Source organism: Ceratina calcarata, unplaced genomic scaffold (assembly GCF_001652005.2).
Source record: "Ceratina calcarata isolate Rehan_Ccalc_2016 unplaced genomic scaffold, ASM165200v1 scaffold78.2, whole genome shotgun sequence".
Classification (NCBI taxonomy): Eukaryota; Metazoa; Arthropoda; class Insecta; order Hymenoptera; family Apidae; genus Ceratina; species Ceratina calcarata.
Genome location: NW_017179105.1, coordinates 2,773,695 through 2,799,803, shown reverse-complemented (window position 1 = coordinate 2,799,803; position 26,109 = coordinate 2,773,695). Strand labels below are relative to the sequence as shown.

The window sequence follows — 26,109 nt, the reverse complement described above, 5'->3', positions numbered from 1 at the left end:
TCACCGTTACTTATTCGCCACATAATAATCGTATATTTTCATATCGACTCTCTATGCACCTTTTATGCACCTCTTTTTCCATTCATGAATATCTTACGTATCTTTAAACATTTTTCATTCGACTTATATATCCATCTGCTGTGTTTATTCCATCAATCTCTGTGAATCTATCCCCTGTTCGCTTTTATTACATAATAACTGACTCCTATGAACATCGTCGCTCTCTCGTACGTATTATGTTTTCCATTTTTATCGTTTTAAAAATAACAGAATCGGTATAAATTCCGCGTGCCGCGGGATCGATAATGCGTCCCCTTTCGTTTGTTCTTCCGTATGCACATATGCATCGATGTTTGTTTGTGCACTGAAATATTCAATGAAACGGAGTGTATGCTAGAGCGGGGTAGGTAAACCGAGCCACTTCTGGATACATTGTTAATAGACGTTCATGCCCCGAAGGGCTGCGTTGCGACTACAACGAACCAACGTGAATTATTATCATTATGAGAGAAACGAGTATGAATTTATTTGTACCAATTTACGAATGGACAAATTAATACGGATGGTCGAAATAAGAGCCCTTCTCTGATCCTCGTATGAACTTATTTCTTCGAAAACGATAAACGTAATGCGCGTTGAAATCTGAAACATGTTTAATCGAATACAATCGCACCCCCGCGTGAAACGTATTAATCGACGCGGTACAGAGTCCGACGGTGAATCGTGGGCGGGTGACGCGCGCGGACGGAAGATACAAAAAACGAGTAAACAGTCGAGGGGTATTTGGAACAGACAGTCGTACACAGTTCGTAGTTTGCTCTCGGCGATCGTTCCGTACGTTGCTCGGTCGTCGTTTGTTCGCGTGGTATCCGCGCCGGTGCCTGCGTTTGACGCTGAATCTTTGATGGTTCTCCTTCTCGTCCCATCGTCTCGACGATTATCGCGAAGAAACACGCGCGTCCCGTTGCGAGATTGAACTGTGACCGACAAGTCTAACGGCTTGAGGGATGAACACATGCAAGAGAGATGATTGAACAAAAACTAAAGAAATAAAAAAAAAAAATAAAGACGGCTTGGTATCGAATCGGAAGTACAAAGTAAGCTCGACCGCCGCAGCGCCCAGAACCACTAATGTGCTCGCTCGCAGCGCGGACGGCAACTTCGAGGTGACCTTGGCCACGAAGGCCACCATCTACCATCAAGGATTGGTCGAGTGGAAGCCCCCGGCCATTTATAAGTCATCCTGCGAGATCGACGTGGAGTACTTCCCATTCGACGAGCAGACCTGCGTCCTCAAGTTCGGTTCGTGGACCTATGACGGCTTCAAGGTAAACTTGCATGGTAGCCGCTAAGTTCCGACGCCGGATTAGACTCGGCGCGGTGGCTCCGTCCGCGACGCGGATCGATCGGCCTCGCGATGCGTCGCGCGACGCGACCACCCATCTCCCGTAGCCCTTAAGACACCACTTAGATTAGTCCCGAACGATCGGCTCCGCGAGATCCGCGTGGATTTCCAAACTCCCCGTTCGGTTCCAGTCTCTCTCTCTCTCTCTTTCTCTCTCTCTCTCTCTCTGTTTTTTTCGAAAATGAGTCGAAACCCACGCTGGGAGACGGATGCTGCCTGCTGCTATTTCTTTCGTACGTAACGAGATCACGGATAGCAGATAGAAGAGACTAACGAGGCGGAGCGACGTATCACGTGTATGATAACCGTGAAAGGGAGAACAAGGAAAGTCGGGGGAAGCTTTTCGGGTTCCGTTCGTTAGAAACGGTCGATGGCACTTGTAGCGACTAGAGATAAAAGAGAGGCATGAGCATAGAAAGAAGGTACAGGGTCGCGTTTAGCGGCAGCATCCGGCGCTCTTCGGAGAGGAGCCAATCGTGATCACGCTCGGCTCGTTTCTTCGGTGATTCCAGCGCCGACGGGAACTACGAGGTGACGCTGATGACCAAGGCCACGGTCTACTATTCGGGATTGGTCGTCTGGCAACCGCCGGCCGTATATAAATCCTCCTGCTCCATCGACGTTGAGTTCTTTCCGTACGACGTACAGACCTGTGTTTTGAAGTTAGGCTCCTGGACCTATGACGGTTTTAAGGTGCCACGAAAAGCAACGAGAGCACGAAATCGCCAGAATTATATTGAGAAACCTCTTTTTTGCTCGTCCATATATATGATTCGGTCTTCCCAGTTTATTCTCCTTGGTTTCAACCACTTTCGTTTCGTTGATTATATTTGTGTTCGATCAGAGAATGCCACCTTATGATTATATATATTACATATATATATATATATACCCGTAACCGTTTTTCTGCGATGCGCTGGTCTTGGACGTCATACGTCTTATATATTATCTATATATATTACATATATATATATTTCAATATTGTTACTTGATGTGGACTGCAGTGTTATTTGATTGACATTCGTCGTGATGTCGTACGATCAGCTCGTTTTTATATTATATATTATTCTGCAGTGTGCTCGAACGATCCTACAGGCTCGCATATTTGAACGCGCGTTTCTTTGATAATGGCTCGCGTCGTCGTTCTCGCGAGGATCCAACGCTACGAATAAATTTTTATTTACTTCCGACCTCTTCGTTGTTCGACTCGCGGTTCACGTTTCCTATTGACAACGTTCAATCTGATCCTCGCTTCGACGAACGACAGAAAAGAGCGATACGTCGAAAGTTTCAAAGGATGCCTCGATCACGAATATATACTCAGAATCGAGGTGAAAAGAATCTGCTTCGAAGCGTATCCAAGCTGGTCAGTCGTCTTGCTCTTTGACTCGCAGCTAGATCGATTTGATTAAACGTCTGATCGTGGGGTTCGATCGTTTATCCGATACGATACTCATTTAGGCTCCTGTCGTTTTACACGCGCGAGAGAGATTATTGTCACGCTCGACACGACTTTTTCGAATCCTACTAAATACACGATCTGTATTTGAACGTTGATCGTCTAGGGGTATCGATTAGATGGATCACCAGTCTTTGTAGACCGTAAAATTGTACACGATTCCTGACATTACGAAGTAGCAGAGAATTTCGTGAGTACAGTGGTTTTATCGGCGCCATCACGGTATTGAAATTTTGCATAACGAAACCCAGGCTTCCACGCTGTGGAATCGTGATAAGGAACGCTACGAAGTTCGATGTTCTTTTCATTCGCCGACACACCCACCCACATATTACCTTCCACCAGACACGTACACACACATACACACAGACACACACAACCACGCATACATGTACCTATGCATACATCGCATGAAAGTGATCGAGCATGTTTCATGGAAGCATCGCTTATAAGCTAACTGTGTAGCGAAACGAAGAATTGAATGTGAAGAAACAACGAACTAAATAAGCGTAGCCGGAATCAAATTTAGCTTGTGATATTACGTGTTCGATAGCATTTTTAAAGAAAATCTCTTTTTACAACAGCAACCTGATCCCTGTCGTTCCGATGAAATTGATGTTCTACCGTTCGAATAATCTTCGACTCGAAACCCATCGGACTTTGAAAGATCAGTGTTTGATCTGTAATTATTGGACATCGGTGAGGGGGTACGTCGTTGAAATTTGGAGAAGGAGTATCCTTTGACAATGTCATCGATAGATATATCACAAGTTCAATTCTATTCAGGGTGCGGCTTTACCCTCTCGAGCAAACAAATGTTTGTCGGCTTCCCTTCTATTTCTATAGTTTATCCCAGAAATTTTCTCTCACGTATACGTTCCACGGAATTTCGGGTTCGTGGAAATATGCAGACTCGAAATAGATTTAAATCGACCTGATAAAATAATTTACCAATCAATGAAGGTTAATCATCGCAAGATACAGGCCGTTGCCTTTAGACACCGCGACCTCAGATCGAATCGCCACGATTTTTAAAGATTGCGTAACCATAATTAGACCGCAATTACGCGACGCTTTAACCCGCCGGTGCACGCGCGAGCTTGTAAAAGCGACGCGACGGCGAGTAAATTTGCATTTCACCGACTTTGAGCCCCGTGAAAAATCTTCACCCTCTTCTATTCCCGGCTCGGCTCTCAAATTAAGGGTTCGGGCAAAGGGGCGATCTCCATGACAAAGCCATAAGGCGAGAGCCGGTTCGTCGGATCCATTTATCACGTAGGAAATGTAACCTCTTTTGAAAATTTATCGAGCCCGAGTGCTCGTTGAAATTCCATATTCGATTATGAAACGATATTAAACGCGAGACGCGGTTGAATAAATTATATTAGGTTCGTTGCCATCGGGAAGTTCGGTAGAAACGCGGAATGCACGGGTGACAAGGGTTCGAGAGAGTACGGGGTAATAAAAAAAAAGAGAAAAACCGGTGAATGGAGCATGAAATAGTACTTACATAACTACCTGCGCGAGCGGTGAACGATTCTGACGAATGACATTACGGGAACTTTTCTCGACGGAATTGTCACAGTTCTGCTCTTTCCTGTGTAACACTGTGGTAGCATAGAGGTTCGTGTTTGTACCTTTTAATTGCTAGATCTCAGTGTTGTTCAACGAGAAGCTGCCTGGTCATGAGAAAGAGGTCGTGAGCGATATTTCGAAGTTAGCCTTTTTTGCGAATTAGTGTATTATACTTGTTTTAGAAACTAGCGTCATAGATCTTCGGTATTTAGATCACTGGTTAAATGTGTTTCAAGCGTGAAACAGTTAGCGATCGATCATCGTCTCATCATCGCAGAAATTCATTTTACTTTGACAATTTAACTAGATTTTTTTTATATGAACCTTCCGTCAGAAGCGGTATTTTTCACTCGCCGAGTTTCGGCGAGGGCCATCGGTGACGCGATTCCGGGTTAACGACATACAAGGGTGAGAATTAAAATACGAATACGTAATGAAGTGGTCGGAATTAAATTAGACAGATTTCCTCGTATCAAGAGGTTGTACAGTGCCACTTGAACGTGGAATGCTACGGTAAAAGTTCTTTTCATGATTAATTCATTACACAATTTCGACCTCGTTTCGATATATGTAGATCACAAGACATGCTCGAGGCTCGAACGTGCACAGCTTTATTATCGTGAGAAAATCTATAAAAACACGTTTAACGAGTCGAGATAAAATTAATATTAGGTAAATGCGAGCCGAAATAATTGCGGAATAGTTTAATTAGATTTGATTACAAAGTTAATGGAACAACGTCAACGGCGTGGAAAATATTGGCACGATACGTATTTCGTGTAACTATGCAACGCGTTTAAGCCGGAATTCCTGTTCTAATGAGTTTTGCCACCGTAACAATGACGTGCACGTAATTTCCATATATTCCCTTGTTACACGAGATTTTCTCGTCCCAACGCGCGAGATCATCACTACAAATTTTCTTTCCCAAAGTTGTTTTTACCAAATACAGAAATAAGACGTTTCATCAACGAGTCGATTAACAGCCGTTGTAATTGGTCGCAGGTTTCACGCATTTGTACAAGAATCGAATATGTAGAAAATCCGGATCTAAATTTTTACATTGCCGCGATGAACGTTCCCTTTTACACAAAAGTCTGCAGTAATTAAAATTGCCACGTATGAACGAGAAGGAGAGGGTGAACGCGGTAGAGACGTAGAATTGGCGCAGCATTCGGAATAAACTGCGTGGCAGGCGTCGAAATTATTCGTCGGTAATCCATGGGGGCTTTTGTCAGGGGATTACGCTGTTCCGGGAAATTTAATAGAAAACTCTCGATGCGAGAGCCCGAATTCGAGCGTCCTCGCCCACGCGTGGCCGACACTTTCAAGCCTCGACGACTGGCTGCCTGGTCGGAAGAGATACGCTCCCTTGTACAAGTGTCAGGGGGTGGAGGAGGGCGGCGATTCCTCCCCCGTGTGTACGCGGCCCCCCGGAATATCGATCTCCTCTTTATTGCACCGGCAAAGAGGTGGGCTCGAGGAATCACACCTAACCGTGTGCTATCCTCGTTTAAACGTAATTTTATTCCGCTCGAATCTGGGATAGTTATCACGCGATTCGGAATTCATTTGCCTCCGATAGCCCATTAACACAGTTTAAAACTTCATCCGAAAGCGCTATTTCAAACTTATAATAAAATAACTTAGAACCTATTATATCCCGTAATATAAATTTGCGCGCGATAAAAAATTATATCTGCAATTACGATGTTCATCGAAGAATACGCTCCACTTGTAAATTGTAATTAGACAGAACGTTACGGGCGTGCATTAATGTCGAGTCAACTAATTATTGAGTTTCCGCAATGATACCATATCGCCAGTAGTTAACACTGGACAATAATTATGCCGGTTATCGTGGCTCTTAAATTGCGTTGCATAAATAGGTTGAAAGAGAACCGCGAATGGCGGGTGCATTTGTTCGGTGCTATAAACTCGGGCACATTATGCGCGTTTCGGGAATAAAATTTTATGAACGAGCATCGATGGACACCGTAAAGAGCATCCGTCGCCTTTAAATTATTCCCAGAACATTAACGTGGACCGATCGCACTTCGTCGGAATTTTATTTCTTCCCTTGAACCCAATTTTTGTTTTTTTGCTCGTACACGAAAGTATCATTCGAAACGGCTAGCAAACGATTGGACCAGTCGGCGCATCTGGGGGCTAATGTACACGCGATCGGTACGACCTATCGGCCGTGTCATCACCAGTGACACGTGCGACCGGTCGTGGTCGAGTGCAGAGGGTACAGGGAAACTTGGAGGCAAAGCGAACAAGCAAAGACCGCTTGCTGCAGCAACATTTGCTTTACCCTCTAAACAGTGTAACGCGCTTATCGGATTTAACGCAAAGTGCATGACCGACGACGCGCCGTGGCGATCCTATTAACGTAAGATTAGTACCAGTCGAAGACACGTACTGTCATTTCCCCTAACGTGGACCAGTCGGTCGAGCAAAAATATTCCCAAAATTTGCCATATGGATTTTATTTTGTTAAACCTCTACTTTTGCAATCCATAAACGTTATTAATAGCACGTAATAATAAGTCTAATGATTAATAATGATCGATGCAAGAATTCAGATATTAATTAATACAAAACGCGCGTATATGCGTACCAATAATGGAAATGGGGTAGCAGCGGAAGGACGCAGAAACGGAGGGTTTAACGTCAGACTCGGTATCGTTAATTACCACGTGGGGGTTTATCGTAGCTCGCGTGTTGCAAATATCGGTCCGTTTTGTGACCCGGTCACGTTGACACAAGCCACTCAACAAGTCAGCGACTTGCCCGTTGCCAAGTTAAAGCCGCGGCCGTGCTATACTTTCCCCTAAGGGCCTCTTAAAGGGGATCTCCGCGTCGTGCGACGGCCGACCTATTCTCTGCGGGACAGGCTTCGAAAACGGTCTCCCATTCGGCCGTGTTCATCGTTTATCGGTTATGGACTTTCCGTATTTCGCCGAAATGGCCGAGTTTAGATCCGGAACGGGATAGCTCCTGAGAGCAGAGGTGATGCGCGCTCGTAACTTGGGAAACAGGGAAAGCCGTAGAATTATGTTCGCAGTGAACGGGAATTTGATTCAGCGACTCGGAGAAAAATGATTTATTGGTCAATAACAACTTCGTTATAAGGAATTCGTACGCATCAATGAAATTCCGGTGGCAAACTTTATCGGACTCATAAGAAACATATTTCGATAAAAAAAACGTTGGCACGATCGCGGCCAAGTGTCACGGATGAGAAATAGGCCCCTCTTTTTCTAAAGGAATTCGCATCTTATTTTTCACCAGCTTCATTGTATAACTGCTATGATTTTTCTCATCTGGACCCCTTCTTGTTCAAACTTGCTTATAATCACATACATTTTGTATCACATTTGTTCAGAGTAACCTAACTTAACCTAACTTATCGTTTAACCAGTTAACTGTGTCGATCATTTTGCAAAGTGCGCCCCCCCCAGTGTGTGTCGCGATAATCAAGCGATGACGGATATAGTCGTCAAACACAGAGTAAGTGGCGCTGTTGAAATATTGGGTCAAAAAGACGACTTTATTTTAGAAAATGAATGAATTTATTCACGGATATAGCCGTCATAACACAAAATTCTGCCATTCTTTCATGACGGATATAGTCGTCAGACACATTTAAGTGGTTAAGATCCAGCGAAATTGACGTATAGTAATTTCGTAATGATAATTAAACGAATTTTTGGCGACTCGTGTCATTAGTTCGAGGTCGTTACGCGGGACGAAGATAGATGTGCAGGGCAAACAATTTGGGAAGTCTCAAACTTTTTAGCTTCTCCCTCGATACCATCGTGGCCCTCTTCATCTCGCGCGATACGCTCTGGCGAACCTCCCCTAGGGTTTTATTGCGACTTCTCCGTGTTCCGTCTTGAAACAGGGACTGTCCGTCGTCTGTTCAACATCGACTCCCTTAAGCCATCGACCGTGGCCCGACGTAAAATGTTCCAGAGCGTATCGTTAAATTCCCGTTTCTGAACACGACTCGAACTCGTGTAATTCGGAAATAATTTGATTGATCATCGATCCGCATTTCGACGCCTCTAATCACGAATCTCCCGACGCGATCGAAGTCCATTAATCGGAATCAAAGGGAGACGACGCTCGTCTAACAAAAGCGTTGCGAGCGACCCGAGGATTCTATTATGTATACAACGGTGAATGGCAGAGGCCCCGATGGGATAATGCGAATTTATTCATTCAGTCGAAAGAAAAATGGCGAGTATCGACCGGTCGGAGGGATTACCAAGGCAAATAGCGTAACACGGATTATACATACATGCATAACGAATCTGAGGCTCCCGAAGCTCACGGTTCCCGCGAGTTTCCGCCTTTACCACCTGAAATTCCCCCGCAATCTCGACCAACCCGGCGGCACCATCCCGCAGCCCAGGTGCTTACGATCTAATCTGATTCGTGCACGCGGACTTGTACGCCGTCGTCGGGTCGCCGACCTACCGGCACAATTAGGGGAACTATAGTAACGCGGAACACCTTGGCAATGTACGTACACCGTACCGGAGAATTGTCATCCGCGACCGTCAGATTATTTTATCTCTTATCCTCGTAGAAGCTGTATAAACTTTTGTGCAAATCCATCAAGCGTTCCTTCGAATCGTTTTAATTCACGGTATAGAATATTGAAAGAATAATCAGAGGTATTCATCGACTCTCGGGAACGAAGAACTATCGAACGAACAAATAAGTTTTAAAGAAAACTTTCCAACGAGGGTGGAATGAAATTCTTTTGAAGCAATTACCGCCAGATAAGCTATATTGTTTACAACTTTTCTCCCTCGTCCTCGGCATTTTTCTCATTAAATATTCTAAAGAACACCTTGAAAATTGCATTGTTCAACTAATACGCAACGTATAAAACGAGCACGTTTTGAATTAAGTAAGAGTTTTCGAACGTTTAATCAACAGCTTCCGTCGTTGACACACATCGTGCCTGTCCCGCGTCCGCGTAAAAACCGACCCATAGACGTGTTCGATATCCGTGAAATCTTCCATAACAAGAGTAAAATGTAGGTCGCTCGATAATTCTGCCTGATCGGACGGAGCTATTTCAATGTGGAATTCATTAGCTCGATTTATCTCGATCTGCAGCTTCTGTCACCGCTATTTCCGGCGGGTTACTTCCTCTTCGCGCGGCAATGCGCGTCCTGTTCTTCATACACGCAAATAGAAAGCCGGCCGGGATGAAAATTTATATGCGACTTGCGTTTGTTCCAACGGCCGAGTATTTTTACGTGACATTACGTCGGATTAACTCGGCGAATATTAAAAAGTCGTACTCTGGATTTCATGCTAGAAAATTGAACCTGCATGACGTTTACTTAAAATACGTTTTTTAAACTAAAACCATGAACGTCTCGTTTCGTGTAAAAATTTGTAGTCTACCAGTAGGACGATTGTACGAGCGAAATCTTAGATACATACATGCTCGGTGTCACATAAATTCAAGTGCAGATCCATCGTGAGAAGGCGTGAGTTACTTACGGTTAGTTTCAGAAAAATAGTAAATCCCTGGGAATGGCATTCTCAAATTTCCTCGCTGAAAGGATACGTGGGAAGTTTCGCTCCAGAGACATTACTACGGGATTCCGGTTCCATTTCTTCCGACTTCTCGTACTTCGTTTCGAAACTCTCGTCATCTTCCCCGGTGGAAACTTTCTCGCCTGTCGCCTCCGCGTTCTTCTTCCCGCGTATCCTTTTTACCCGAGTTAAACGTAGACATCGATCATGCGTTCAAACGTAACGTCGTCTAACTTTTGTACGAATCGCTGGTTGAACTTAGTCCGATAATTCCTTGTGAAATTAATGCGTTAAGAAGGATCGAGGAATTGTAACATTAATTTTTCAAATGAATTATCGAGCGCTCGAGTACTCGCCTAGATCGCGGTCGAACGATTCCCGTAATCGCCGTGTGAACAAAGTGGAAGCGTTAACGGGAGTAGGAAAAGGCTTGGCTTATCTGAACCATATTTAAAGCGCGTGTACACACGTGTTAAAAAGCGGGAGCTTGTAAGCGTTCACTGGTGAAGGAGGATATCGCAAAGTAAGGGATCGCGTTAAGCGTGGAAACGTGTTCTATCCCTATGTATAATTTTATTCGGTTCCAAAAACTTCCCTCATAATTCCTGTCCCTCGCGGAGGAAAGATAGACGAATCTCGTCCTCGTTTACAATTCCAACGAGTTCTTAAATCTCCTAATTAAATTTAATTTGATAATTGTTTTACGCTATTCTTATTCCATAGTATTTTTAAAGTCCCTCCGGCACGGGAACGTCGCTCGCAGATTATCGCAGAATTTTCGGCAGACGAAAATAGTTTATATTTATCGAATCAAGCTGGAGTCATCGTTCCGTTCGCGGGGAAGGTCGAAATACGCGAGCCTCGGATATCTAAAAATATTTAATTTCATCGTTCGCCCTGGGGTATTGAATTGTCAATACGTTTTCCAATTTATCGCCGTTTTCCATATTACCCTTCCTTTTGGCGTATACACAATTTTCGGAACTCGATCGACCAGACCAAATGCAATTTGTCGTCCGACGTTGAAACTAAAAGCAAAACTGATAGGGGATGACTTAGGAGGAAAAACCGATAACGACTTTTTTCGCGAATTCTCGACATAAATGGATTTCGCTCTTTTTACTCGTTGTCTTACATTCCCCGATTGTTACCAGGCAAATTTCCTTCGACGTTTTAAAATTAGATAACGGGGTCCGATGTACGAGTAAACAATCGAGCAAATGGGAATTCACTCGGAGTGAACATTGTCTTTCGATTTGACGACGTCAACCTCGTAACGCGAAATCGTTTGTCCAGCGATGAACGAGAGTTCCCGCGATTAATTGCTGAGAGATTGAAACTTTGACGCCATTCCATGGCACGTTGAACCTTACGACTTATGCCCGTCGAACACCGACGGAGTTCATTAAGACTTTCAACGCGATGAAAATAATATCTCACGCGAGAGCCTTTTTAATTAATTTAATCCGTCCCACTGACTTCTGTTTACCATAACACGGCGACTGACGCCAGTAAACACGCTGCGATCGTGCATTCATCACTCTAAATCGCGTTAATAAGTTTACTGATGACAAAACGTACCTGAATTCCGCGTATATTAAATTCTGTTTGACCGTTTGCCGTACCTCGTCTCTCCTGCACACCGAATCGTTTTCCAGCCAACCAATTTGCATGAAATTAATATTGTACCTTAAATAGAAAAATGACGCAAGATCTGAATTTTAACAGTATTCAGTTTATCGTGTCTTTTCCCAGAGATCTTACGGCCCGTACAACATTAAACCATCCGACCTAAAAATGTGAAAATTGTATTCGGTCGTCAATTGGAGAGATCGATCCCGCATAATGGAAATTCGTGATCTGATTATCCTCGTCGAGTGCCCACAGAATTAACGGGGGCTGATACGTAAACGTTTAAATATGAAACGTCGACGCGACGCGACGCTGGCGTGTATTTACACGCGCAAGACGTCATTCAGCCGATTTACCAAAAGCCTCTGATGTGGCTCATGAAGCGGCGGGTAGGTCGTATACCTGTTGAGTGGTCTCCGGAGGCTTGTTAGGTACACGTTACCGGGAACGTACGTTTTGCGGTTACGGCCAGAAAGGAACGCGATTAATTTCGGTTTAACCTGCTAGGCGAAATTCACCGGCCGATGAATCTTGCATCGTTCGCGAAAAGTCTGCCAACTTCTGTGGTTTCCGATACAGGGTTCCTCTTGGCACAGGAATCCTCCTCCACCTCCGCCTCGTCCGCCTCCCACGGAAGATCGTTCGCGTTCCACGGTTCGATCGCTTTACGATAATATCCACGAGACTCGCGAGGTAGGAAACGATAATGCCAGCAGGAAATTATTACCAATGACGATAAACGATTTTTGCGATATCAGCAGGCTCGTCCGGATTCATCGATCATTATTTCGTATGAGAACAAATACGGTATCGTTACTCATTGGAATACATTCCTCGAGTATCGGTTCAAATCATATCGAACCTGTTTTCAGTGAACGTGTAAACGTTGTGAATTTCGCGCGGTATTGTTGAGCAAACACAAACGTTTGACGGGTTGATATCATGTTTGCGACCGTCTGTTCATTATTGGCATGCAATTTCGCGCGAGCCGAGGACTTCCGTCGCCGTTCGGAAAGTAGAAGGCCGGAACTGGAGGACGGGAAACGAATCGGAAATTCGCAGTGATTCGAACTTTTCTTGAGCGAACTGTAAAAGTGAAACTGTCTCCTCGCGGGGCGCGGTAGATATTTAACACGCAACTGCGACGATTGCGACGTGGCTTCGCGATTGCCAGCGCCGGGATCGCAATTTTCGCTCGGGGCCGAGGGAGCTAGAGCGCGATAGGGGATAATTTTCGCGGGACTCGTTACGCGGCTGAAAAACGCGGCGCGACCCGACGAAACGGTAACGATGATTCCCAATTTTATTTCGACGACTACCGAATTTTTCATGCCATTTTATTTCTCTACGTTCCCCGTTAATCGAGTCCGGGCTGACCGACTGGCTGTAAGTAAATTCGCGTTCCCACGAAATCGTCGATTTTCAGTAAATATAGGTTTCGTTAAAAAAATATAAGACTGTAACAATGAATCTCGAGCTCGATTCGTTTGGTGAATAAAGTTTGGACAGGATATCGCGTCGTTGTGAATAAGTACTTAGCTGCGCCAAGCAAAAATATTATTATTCATCGGAAGACGAAGAGGAGTGAGAAAGTTTCATAGGAAATGATTTATGCTTTCGTATTCCTTCAGGCTTTTGTACTTGTTTGGCAACATCGATCACTCGTGCTTTCAGAATGGTTTTTACCCCGCACAACCGAGAAATAGACTATTCATTTTCCTCGGAATTGCCACTATTCTTGAATACCATTTCCATATTCCGTGCTTCGTAAGGAGTCCGTATGTCATATTAATATTCCATCAGCTTTATCTCTATTTGAATTCCATTACACGTAACTAGCTCTCTGGACGTTTTTAATGGTCGCCATTTAATATTCACGGCTACAAAATTACAGCGAACGGTCGTTAGCCGAGACGGTCATACAGAAGAGAGGGTCCACGTTTAATTTCTGGTGTTCCCGCTTTACTTAACCCATAAGTCGCTTACGTTCCTGCTGCAACTGCGAGTAGCACTGTTTTACGACGACGGTTCTCACCATTGTGTTTTGCAGAAGCGCAATTAACGACTTCCGCTAAGAGTTCAGTCGGCTTGAGCAAGAATGCCGCGACTGTATGCGAACAAATTAGAGAACACGAGAATTCTTGAACGACCAGTAATTAAAACGTTATTCTATTGATCATAAAATTAGAGCGAAGTTCCAATTCTATCCGGTTTCTTTGAGAACGTGGTAAAGTGGAGTAACTCAAATCGGAAAACATTCTGTTTACCACCCGGCGAGTGATGAAAAGTTTCGAAAATAACGTCGGGATGGAATTAAAAGTGGGGCACGACATATGTACGTGCGCGCATGAAACGAGACAAAAGACCGGCGGAGGGAGAAAGGAAGAAAGAAATGCATATATTCGGAAGTAGTGCGCGGGGGATGAAACAATCGATGAGATTTGCAAGCACCGAAAAGGACATTTAGCAAAGTTGCCAGGTTCCAAGTGCTTTCGCCCGAGATGAGAGTGCTTTTCGAATTCAGCCTCAGCCCTCGCGGAAATCTATCAAAAGAATATATATCCCGAATATTTTTACCGTTTCGTACCCGACATCGGCTCGAGCCGCAGCAATTCCAGAACTTTGACCGAAGCGAAATTCAACGTTTATCAGCGAATACACATTCTTACAATTCCTCGTCTGCTTTTCAGTTTTACAATTGCTCCACGTTGCGATTACGTCTACTGGAAACGAATTAGAAGCAAATCCGATTATGATAGACATTTATATGATAAATTATTGGCTGCCGTATCTCAAACCTTGCTTAATCAGCGAATACGTCTGATGAATGTTTATTAAAATCTTCGTTTAAATTTAACCGTGAATATTTTCGGTCATTTCATCAAATCAAACAACATTCGATATTAATCAGATTTTAATACTAGCTTATTGCCAACACGTTTAATTGAATCTCGGCGAATTCCGATGATGAGAGCCATTGTATAAAATTACTCGACGCGCGTATCCAAACATGTTACTTCCCACACGCGAAAATAAATATGAACCGTGTCTCATTAAATATTTATTTCATAACAAATTGTTAGAGTCCACGTATTATTGCCTTATACATTTTTTGAATACACGCACACTCCCTCACGACACGTCATACATGATCCAGATTTCTTTCCGGTTTCAAAACGAAACATCGTCACAGTATAAGAAAGTCACGACAGGAACACCGTTAGTGAGCCTACTGTTCTTTCTTATACTGTGGCATCGTCGTCGTTCATTAATTGATCGCTGAACGCCGGTATACATAGCCAAGCGATTGCATAAAAAATTATTCATACATATGTATATTGCGCTAGTTGTGCAACGTTCGTGTGTATTATCGTTGCTTAAGGTTTCTCTGTCGATACTTTTGTATGTATGGAGTTTTGCTTGTGTGCACCGTTCGCGTGCATACAAATATGTTTCTGAATGTGCAACGTTGAACAGGTATTGAACAGTTAGCGAGAAACAATACCGTTCAAAGGATCGATCGTCAAATTCTGTTGGCAATTAAAACCGGAGATTTTCAGATTTATGTACAACGAACAATCGTGTTTTTAATGAAATTCGTACGAGAGACGAGTTCTCTCTTAAGAAATATTTGCACGGTATTGCGCATCCAAGTTACCGCTTAAATACGAGGCATACGCTTGAAATCGCTTAGAGAAAAACAGCTCGCGCAAGAGACCAAATGGAACGCTGAGAAATCATTGGGAATCGCGAAAGAACTAATCGTTGCTCGTTTAAGCGGCTCACGAATCGAGACCCGGTATCATCGACGTGACGATTCACCACCACTGGCGGGAACTATTCGTTTCTCCACAGTTAAAAAAAAAAACATGAGAATAACTAATTAGGGTTCTGCTTAGCGATTAGTTTGATTTTTTCAGTGTCTCTCGACTTTGTTTGTTCGTCATGCTGCACAATAGTTGAAAGCGAAAGGCATATTATAGTTTTTTAATGAGGATCGTTCCGCTGACATAGTTGATCATAGATTTTTTCTGGGCCTTCGCGATTGGGAATGGCCCGTTATTCGTCCAGACTATATATTAGTGTTTTGCTCCCGTTGCGCTTTTGCGATAAAACTAAGTGCATCACGAGACGTGCACTTTAAACTTTCATTTCGGAATTTATTGTTCGTACTTAGCCCGTTAAGCGGCGAGCTTGCAGCCGGTCCGGTTCGGTCCAGACGATTGCGAGCTGCTTAGACAGCCGAAGGAGAACGGTTCATCAGCGCTTTGTGTCGCGAGTCAAACAGATATTTACTCGTTGTTTCATTTTTAAATCATGCTCTCGATTGTGTTCGCTCGAACTCCTTTATACAGCGAATTAAACAACGGAGCGAGACGTATAAATATTTACAGCGATAAATCTCGAAGCGAAATAAATTTTCAACGCGAGCTTAACTCGAAAACTAAATAAATCATATTTAGTTTCGACGGGAGAATTATATCGTCTCGCTTACTCTTTCGATTCAGTGTAGCCAAGCTCGCACTACGCGATTTTACCAAACGCTGAACGTTCACGATCAGAGAACAACGATTAAAATTCTGTTTTCGTCGACAATTGGAAAATAGTTATCGTTCAGGCTGCAGGTTCATCCGTGAAGTAACCTAAGTGGGCATGACAATTACTGATTTATCGATACGTTCGATTAGGGAGAATGCTGATGCGACCGGTTCTTTTGTTGCGAGTAGGTCGATCTGAGGCACATGGACGAGAAGTCGGGGAGCAACGTGGTGGACGTCGGAGTCGACCTGTCCGAGTTCTACATGTCGGTAGAATGGGACATTTTAGAAGTGCCCGCAGTACGGTGAGCATGCGTTTTTACTAATTCCTTTTTTTTTTTTTCTACCACCCGTTCCTCGTCGCGTTTACCCAATATTTACCCACGCAATTTTATCAGGCCGATGGCCACTGTTTACCGAAATTTGTCGAAGAACAGTTCGTTAGCGTTTCGACCAGCCGCCGGGCTAAAAAAAATAAACCGATGAATGGGCAGAGAGATTTTTTTGAAAACTAGTTTGTCGACAAAGAGTGAACAGATGAGAATTCGAAAACGGTGGGAGGGTCTTTTCATCGATTCCGAGAGCCCGCCGATTACTCTGTAAATAGCTTTTGATTTTGTTTAGCACCAAGTGCGTTTGGTGAACCGCGTTCGGTCGAGTCGAGAGAGAATCCAATAAACGTGTTACTTTTATGAGTCGTTGTTCCAGCTACGCGACTCTCGCCGGAATTGGTTTTTGCGGGCTATTTAAACGACTTGTCACGTAAGGGGAATATCGTTGCTATGGTCAGACAGCCGGAAGCAGATCGCAGAGGGAACTACGGTCAAACGGACCTGAATTGCAACCGGAATTTCGATCGACCAGCGAAACGAGAGAATGGACACCTTGCATGTCGTTTGACAGGACCGCGTTCTAAAAATCGTCGTCTGCCATGGAAGCGTTAATGAAAAACTGGATCTCACCGTTAAATTCCCATCTGTTCCGGCTCTTCTCTCCGATAAAGCGTTTATAAATTTTTCTATCCGCGTCAGCTCCTCCGTCACGGTCGAACGACAAAATGCGAACTTACTAATTACAAGACTTTTGTTGAACAATTAAAATGCGTGGAGAGACGCGTCGTCGTCGACGCTTTAATTAAACAGCACCGTTTTGCAATTTTTTCTGCAGAAACGAAAAATTTTACACCTGCTGCGACGAGCCGTACCTGGATATTACGTTTAACATAACGATGCGAAGGAAAACGCTTTTCTACACCGTGAACATAATTATCCCGTGCATGGGAATTTCCTTCCTCACGGTGCTGACGTTCTACCTACCCAGCGACAGCGGGGAAAAGGTGAGTGGAAAATGTTTCGGCGAGAGCCTTTATTAAAAATCAAAAAGCCATCGAGGAAGAGCGTCGTTGGTTCTTTCAATTCCGTGGTCCGTTAGAGCGTGTCTGTCGAACAGAGAACGCGGGACAAAAGATTTCGTAAAGAGAAAAGAATATTTGCATCCCGCGAACGATAAGAAGAGCGTCGAATCAAAGGGTCGTTAATTAAAACTCGCTGCCTGTAAATGCTCCGGTTCCGTCTTTCATCGGCACGAGATATGACCAATCGCGAACGCTCCGCGTCTTTGAACCGCAGTGAAACCGTTAATTAAAATCGGTCACGCGACCGCAACGCGATTAATCGCTTTTATCCCCGCTGCGGGGATCGGCACGGTGCAAAACGTCTGTAAACTCCTTTCACGAAACGAGCGATTCGCCGATTTTCAGCGAACGGTATCCGCGAAAACCGCGAGAGGTGAAAATAGGTACGGGCGACCGGGTGAATAAACGCGACCGCGGCGGGGACGAGAGAAGTCGGCCCGGCAACGAGTCGGCAAAAGGGTGCAACAGTAATTGCACGTTTCCCGAGTTCTCGTTTTTCGCGTTCTTCCACGGCGAATGAACCCGCGCAACGAATATAAATCCGATGGAGAAACTTTGAATTTATGGCGGCTCGTTAATCATCGCGGCAAAAGTTTTCACTGGGTAACCGTGTTTCAGCCACGGTATGCAAGTTTCATTAGACCGAAGTCGGCCCACTGGTAGACCCACGTTGCGTTTCCGACGTTTCGTGTATCCGAAAGTACGCACTTAGCTACGTGTAAAAATCAGTTCCCCGTGCCACGAAACGGGAGAACTCGATCTCGCGTCGAATTCCCCGATATTTACTCGACGTAAGACGACACGGAAACAAAGTCGGTCCGACCGTTGCCTCGGGCATCGACACGGCACAAAGCCGTCCCGCAAACATACGCGAGAAGTATCGGAGCGAAATTGACAGATGCCAGTCACGGCGACGGGCGCCACGACACGTACACACGGTAAGTAGTACGGATCGGCGGCTACGCCGACGCTCGGAGCCGTTTCTCTCAGCGGCGGCGCGGCGGAAGGAAAAAGACGAATGGGGACCGGAGCCGAATGCAATTAATTCCTTTATCCCGGATAACGGGCGTGCTTACCTATACTTAGCGTCGGTAAAACGGACGCGTGTGAAATATGCGACGAATTAGTTCTCTTCTGCGCGGCTGTCGGCCTCGTTATTTTCCCTTATCTGGTAAGGGTACGAGCCGGCGGTTACTTTTGGCCGACGACGTCGACTATTTTTCATTTCCACCCACGAGCCCTCTTCCTGTTCCCGGCTCTCCGTCGGCTCTCGGCGCCGCGGCCCCACCCACCCAGCCTCGTTTCATTTCTTCGCGGTGGGTTCCCTCGCCCTTTTCGACCGCCTTTCGAAAATTGCCTCCGGGCGAACCGATCCTCTTTGTAAGAGTCTCCTCGATACGCGACAGAATAAATAGAGGAAAGGGAACCAGCGTTGCGCCGGATTCCGTCATTGATGCGCTTTTTCATCCTCGCCATCCTTCGACGGGCCTCTTATCTCCGAATCTCTCTCTCTCTTTCTCTGTCTCTCTCCCCCTTTTTTCCTCGTTCTCTCTTGACGGATTCGCAGGGAAAAATCGCGCGCCGGGTTTTATCGACGTACTCTCGGGACGAGGGAAAACGCTTTGCCGATGGTTTCCGTTGCGACGTTACTCTCTGCATAGAAGGACACGCGTCACCGTGGCTTTGAAACTCTTTTCACCCCGTTACTTCCATTTTCAATGGAACGTCCTCGGAAATCAACTGTCGCGACGCTTATCGTGTTTCTTCAACGTTCAAAAGAGAGAGAGAGAGAGAGGGAACCTCTTATTACGTGCTCCAACGTTTGTTCGTCAATGATCATTTTGAACGCGGTAGTCGCGCACTGAGAAATTCTAGCTGAACGCACCGATTCGTATTGATGTGTGGAATGTTGTTTACAAAAAAATCCGTAAAAGTTCCTTTTCTCTTTCGAACGTGGGCAGCGAGTCGGTAACTGAAATGCTCATGGTTCGTCGGTCAAATTCCCGTTGTTGGCCATAGGGAAACAATGTGGCTATTACGGTCAAGAAACTAGCGCTTCGTCGGGATCACTGGTCCGTTCCACATACCGTCGATCCTGTCGAGAATAAAATAACGAAACAAGCGCATGATGCATCGTCGGAAACGTTTTGAACATGAAATACGCGGCTCGAACGTGGGATCGCGAGGTCAATCGAAAAACTGTGAATTTTTTTTCCGGCAAAGGACGGAGACTCGAGCTCGTGGCTATTTAGTCTTCGAGGCATGTCAATCAATCGGAGAGAATCGATAAGCAATATCGCGGTCCGGTGATTGACCCATGGCCGCAGCGCTCGTCGAAATTGCATATCTCCTTTTTATGGCAAAATCGCGCGACATCACGATCATCTCCGTTCAGAACTTCTCGCCCCCATTGAAATTCTTGAGCCTAAAAGCGTGTCGGTATCATACGTTCTTCGAACACCGTAAAGAACGATCGTGTATTCGGGACGATTAAGTGCGCGTGGAAATAAATCGAGAAGCGAGACGTTCTTGAAATCGTTGCCCAGGTCGCGTTTCTATTTCTGTGATTCGACGTCCGTACGATCGTTTGACATTTTACCGAGTCAAATGTTCCCACGTTTCACCCGTCGACAAACCTCCGCGAAGTATGCCTCGAGTCCGAATGTTCGTCGAGCCCTCGTAATTACGGTTCGTCTAATCTCCGTGATCAACGGAAGCTGCACGTCGCGACGATAGTTTCCCTTGATAACCGATTCGACGAAGAGCCCGGCTCTGTATTCCGTCGGGCACGAACGCTGTTCTAACCCGTTAGCGTTTCGATCGCGCATTCCGTTTTCACGATAATGCCCGCGTCGCGTCGTGCAATCTCCGTGCACGCGTGACAACGCCGAGACCGTTTCGGGTTTAATTTTGTATTCGTACGACGAGGATTCCGAGCGAGACCGGATTCGAATTTGAATAATTGACTCACTGTTCATCGTCGCGGCCTGATAACGACGTGCCACGCCGTTACATCGATTAATCAGCTATCCATGATCGTTGCGACTAATAAGTTTAATGACTTGTGCGCAGCTGTGTTAATAGCACGTGTCTCGGGATCCATTGAGTGCCGAGATTTTGATTCAATAGGCGGGCTCTAATCCGATTTACAAGTTTGCGCACGGCTAATAAACTTCAATTAGGTTAATTCGACCACAGGCTTGATGCGCGTACGCCAAGCGAGTCGAATTATACTGTATTTAATACAGGCCCGAAACGTACGAAAATAAGTTCGACACGTTTTTAAAGCTGAAAGAAACTCGCACGGTCACGTGCTCGATGATGCAATGTCCGGACTGTAAAATAGATTCGATGAAGCATATGCGAGACGAGGCGTGCACGGTTGTCATGTTATCTGTCGATCGTCATGAGTTCTCATTAGTCGGTGATAGAGCAAAACAGACACCGGCGATATACGGCGAGGCTCGGACGTACCGCGTGTTCGCTGCCACACCCAACGATGCAAAATGCATTGTCAGTCAACGGATGCTGACGATCCGCGTTCCGTTCAATGACAATTTCGTACTCGGCCACATTGTAATCTCCCAATATGAGAATTGCGACTCTCGTACGAACCGGAATTGACGAACGATCGTAGAAATGAATTAGTAAATGAAACGCAGAAATCGAATTACGGGTTGCTCGCTTAGTTCGGTAAGACCGTCGCCGCGGTTCCCATGCTCTTTATCCCCGATATTAGACGAGATCCAATTTACCGCGCACGGTAGGTGTGTCAGCCGTCGACATAGAACAATATTGACCCAATTGCGACCGGCGGCAAAGGCGGAGGCGTTCGTGTCTGCGTATTGTTCATTCGATACATCCTGTTGTTCGTGTGGCCGGAAACGGCTGCTCGGAAACTTTGGATTAATAACGGCGAAAGTTGCGGGCAACAAGGTTTCAACTGTGTAAGAGGCTCCAAGTTTCCATTCTACTGCGGTACTTCTTTCGGCCAATGTCTCTCCGGGAATTCTTAACTGGAGAATATCAGGAATGGTTAAAACCATGTTTCGAGGGAACAAGACAATTTAGTTTTTAACAGGAGTACACGCGAATTATTTTCGTAGCGATTTCGCCTGGTCATTATCTCGGGTCGGTGAACAATAAAAAATATGGACGAAATATGGGCGCATCGGTTTTACGATGTCATTAAAGTTTCACCGTGTGCGACGCGCGATTTGTCCGGGCTTTCAACCGGGGGATCAACCGAGGAATCTTAAAGCGAGTTGAAAAGCGCACGCGAACATAATCCTTCCTTTAGGGCTAGAACGGGAATACCGCGGCAATGAGTTTCTCTGACAAATTTCCACGGAACCCGCTGAATGCCTCGTAACGAACTGCATATACACCCTCCGTCGCGTCGTCGTCGCCGTCGTCGCAAAAGTTCTCTACTAAAAATTCAAATTGCGCGATGAATCCTGCAGCCTCGCTTTAACGTCTCCCAAAACGCTTCCCAAAATGTTTAACAAAATCCTTGCTAACTTTACAATTCGATTATCAAGTAATTATGTACCTCGCATCGTTCCCTTTACCCGTGCATTCAAATCGCAAAACTGAAACGCGTGACAAATGGATTTAATTTCGTAATAGCTCGCTACCTATATTTCTTTTCCTAGCATGCTCTTTGGTATTTTTCATTCTCCGTGTATTCTTTGTTCGTGCTATAAATACGAATTTTCCCGTCCACTATCCGCAATTTCCGGGTCCCTTTTGAATAGAGTTTAATTTGTCTCTTGTCAGGGGCGGTTCGCGCTGAAACGGGAGGTCGTAGATTCATCTTGGCTACGATTCAGGCAAGGTGTTTCCCATTGGAAAAAAGGAAACTGTGTTACGCGAGCAAATCTGTGTGACAAAGGAAATAAGAGCAATTATAGTTGTACGAGGCCGTGACGAAAATGGATAAAAATGCGAGTCCCAACGTTGAAGCTCGGTATCGTATGTGTTACAGGTCACGCTTTCCATCTCCATTCTCATCAGTCTCCACGTGTTCTTCCTGCTGGTCGTCGAGATCATTCCACCTACGTCGCTGGTCGTGCCGCTGCTTGGAAAGTACCTGATATTCGCCATGATACTCGTTTCGATAAGGTAAGCGTACGAAACATGTTTCAAGTAGCTGAAGTGGTCGTCCGTCGGCAGACGCTCGAGGTACAGAATTTATGAGAGCGATCGAACGTCGAGCTCTCGAAAGTAGAAACGATTTCGTTCAAATTGGACTGCTAACAATCGTACGTAATTTCTGTGGAAAGAAATATTGTCACGAAGTTTGCAACATCTGAAAAAGTTGATTCGTATTAGATAGAATATGACATGCGGGAGGGTAATAAATTTTCGTTAGAACGGCGACGTGAGCCACGCGAACTATAAAAATTCCTTGTCACGATTGAATCCGGTAGCCATAGAAAGGAGAGAAGAAAGGTTCGCGGCACACGCGTGAGAGGCTTGCGTTTTATTACCGTCGATAGTCATTTGCCTTCGCGCGGGTACGATTTATGGCCGAGTCGTTCCCCTTCGATTTCCCGCTATTCGTCATTCCGCCTTCTGCCTCGTTTCCCTCGCGTCGTCCCTTCTTATTATCAAAATTTCGCATCGCGTTTCGCGCGTCTCCTCCTTGCAATTTCGATTTAACGACGCAGATCAGACCGCGAGGGGCTGGCCAGGCAACGGCAGCTGCACCGCCAGATTTTGCCTCGATCTTTCTACTTTCTCCCGGCGATAAACGCGCGAACGACTCGACCCCGATTGGCCCGCGTGCAATATTTAACGAGAGATTCGACGTAACCGCGAAACGTGCCGCGTTTTGCATACAGATCAGTCCTCGAGCTCGTCGCCTTGAATAAACATGCGAGGTAGTCACCATGAAAAGGATTCCAAAACGCGCGGCTCAACGAGATGAATGACGATTTAATAGAATCCGAGTCGTCATGCGACAAGGTAAATTTTCTTAGGACGAAATTATTTGGAATAAAAGTTATAATAAGAATCAGTGGCCCGATTTTCCATTTCGTATCGCTGGCTCTCAGTTTCTTCCACCTTATCGGAACGCGAGTTCTCGAAAGTCTTTCTGATTGTCAAAGTGCGTCATCGCGATATTCAACGGCCAGACAATAGGTTTTTGTTTTCGGATCTAGGTTATCACGCAAATGAACCGCACGGACCTTACACCTACTCGGAAAGTCTGACCGAGCTAGTTCAAACGTTCCGCCGATATTAATTACGAAACAAGCAGTCGGAGAAATCATTCTTAAAAATTGTCAAGGAAAGAAATGACGTCATGTCATGTTTCTTAAAATATTTTTTTTATGAAACCAACAGATTTAATTATCATATGATTATTAATAGACGAATTTCTCGTAGCGAAGAATTCTTGATCGATTTTAAGTAGTCGTCAGCCGCAAGTAGAATAGTCGATTTTTGGTCAGACACAAATTGCACTCAAATCTTTTTATTGTTTCGTCGTAATTATTTGAAGTATCCAAGCGAAGTTTGTGTCATCCTAACCATTTACATTATTTGCACATTAATCGATCGACGTGATAACTTTTCGAACTTGGAAACCAAACGTCGATAAATGTGTCCGGCCTTTCCTTTGGAACCGAGTAAACCCGTCCGATCTAGCTTGAAACAAGTTTCAGGATTAGTTTCATGCTCGTTCCGGCTGGAGGCGATTACACACTGTAATTGAGAGAGTAATTTGAACATGAGCCACAATTGCAATACTCCGTGAAACTAATATCGTTAATGTCGTACGATTATACATAGGTCAACGCGAGGTTTAAAAAATTCCGCTTTGAGTCATCAGATTGATCTTCATAATTTACTCGCGCAATTATTCGCCAGTGAAATAGAGAAAGCTTGTACTTGGCACGAGTACAATGCATTTTGGAATAAAAAATGAGACAGATCTCAGTATGAAACATAAAAGAACGTTATTTCGTTGAACGTAGCCGCGTTACGGATTCCACTTTATGCGTAATAAAGTATACGCGTTCGTAACGGGAAGGTAAAGAAACGCGGCGATAGAGACACGATCTTGGAAACAAAGATGAGAAAAAGGGGAATAAAGGTACCGGACACCGTGAAAGGGTCCTGAAACATTAATAACGAACGACTGAGCACGGGGATCGACGAAATTGTTGCGTCCCAGTTTGCGGCGGTTTATTGTCGAGTTTAAAATCTTGGTTTTGTGTGTACGGCCTCCGACAACGGGAAACACGACCGACGGAATTTCTGTAGGTTTGGAGAAGGTCCAGGTTCGTGGCCACTTGTCCTCTCCCACTGTCTCCCGACCTTTTTGCCTTCGACTTGTCCTCTCTCTCTCTCTCTCTCTCTCTCTCTCTGTCTCTCTGTCTCCTTCCACTCCATAAAGCTAATGTCTTGTTTTACTGCTTTCACAATTCGAGGTCGTCTCCTCGCCGTCGGCGCGTGTATACATCGAACGGACGAAACATCTTTTCATCTTTCTGCCCTTGCGTCCCACCCCTTCGACCCCTAACCCCTGACGCGCCGCCATCAGCGAACCTAAGTCGCTCCCTCGCTTTCGTCAGCAAGAACTTTCGCGTTACAAAACCCAGCGTTGATCACCGGATCTCGAAACGCAGTTTGGTTTTGTTCCCAGTTTCGTTGATCAGGGATCAGAATCCCCACGTCCCTTGACTGTCGCAAATCCTGTCTCTGTTTGCCCCGAATCTAAGCCATTTGATCTTCTTGCGAGTTCCACGGAGTTTGTTTGTTAATCGCGTACCCATTGGAAAACGGAAATCGCGCGCTCCCACGCCGCTTACTCTGCAATTTCCCGGCGACGAGGACGTTCTGGGAATCCATATCCCGGTGCCTTTTGAAAAGAGTTTTTCTAATGCCGTTATAATGAACGTGCCTCGCGATTGATACCGACACCGGGACGAGACAATGGAAACCCCGGGAACCGATCGATCCGGGAGCATCCCTGGTTACGGGTACGCCCTGAGACAATGCAAATGAAACGGAACCGGTGTCTGCCACGGCAGGAAAAAATTTATGAGCATTGTCCGTGCTTAGCTCCGCGCGTCTGTCGGCGAATAAAGGCCGGATGAACGCCAATGAAAACGTAGATCGATCACGACGACGGGACCGAAGTCCTCCCGCTGTTACTCACTCTTCCGGGACTCGATTTAAACTCTACTCGCCCGTCGAACAACGCGTTATTCGTGTTCAGCGAAAAAAACTATTTTCGTTCTCCACGAGGACCTATTGTCACGTATTTGCAGGTTCATTACCGAGGATCCGGCATTTACTTCTTTACCTCGCGCGCAAACATTCGTGTATTTACTCCTTAATTAAAATTGTTCCGGTTACTCACGCGCGTTATTCTCCCATTCTGTTTAAGACAAAACAGTAATAAATTCTCTATGGAACAATGACCGCGTTATCATAAAGCCAAGCCATGGTTTCATTATGCATACGTTTCTTTTAAGGATGGCCATACACTTAAACAATGCTAGCA

General features: G+C 45.2%; 1 protein-coding gene across 8 annotated transcripts in view; it reads left to right on the top strand.

Annotated features, from left to right (window-relative positions):
• The window catches only part of nAChRalpha4 (nicotinic acetylcholine receptor alpha4), a 98,822-nt gene that overhangs the window by 55,298 nt on the left and 17,415 nt on the right, over positions 1–26,109 (top strand). For 4 of the 8 annotated variants that reach the window (XM_026818199.1, XM_018033941.2, XM_018033940.2 and 1 more), the window contains exons 5-8: positions 1,148–1,328; positions 16,367–16,482; positions 17,345–17,513; positions 22,579–22,715. In XM_026818199.1, coding sequence (XP_026674000.1) covers positions 1,148–1,328; positions 16,367–16,482; positions 17,345–17,513; positions 22,579–22,715 — 603 coding nt within the window. Of the gene's footprint in view, positions 1–1,147; positions 1,329–1,463; positions 1,828–1,917; positions 2,099–16,366; positions 16,483–17,344; positions 17,514–22,578; positions 22,716–26,109 lie in introns of those variants that run through there. The other 4 variants (XM_026818201.1, XM_026818200.1, XM_018033942.2 and 1 more) reach the window with 4 other exon arrangements.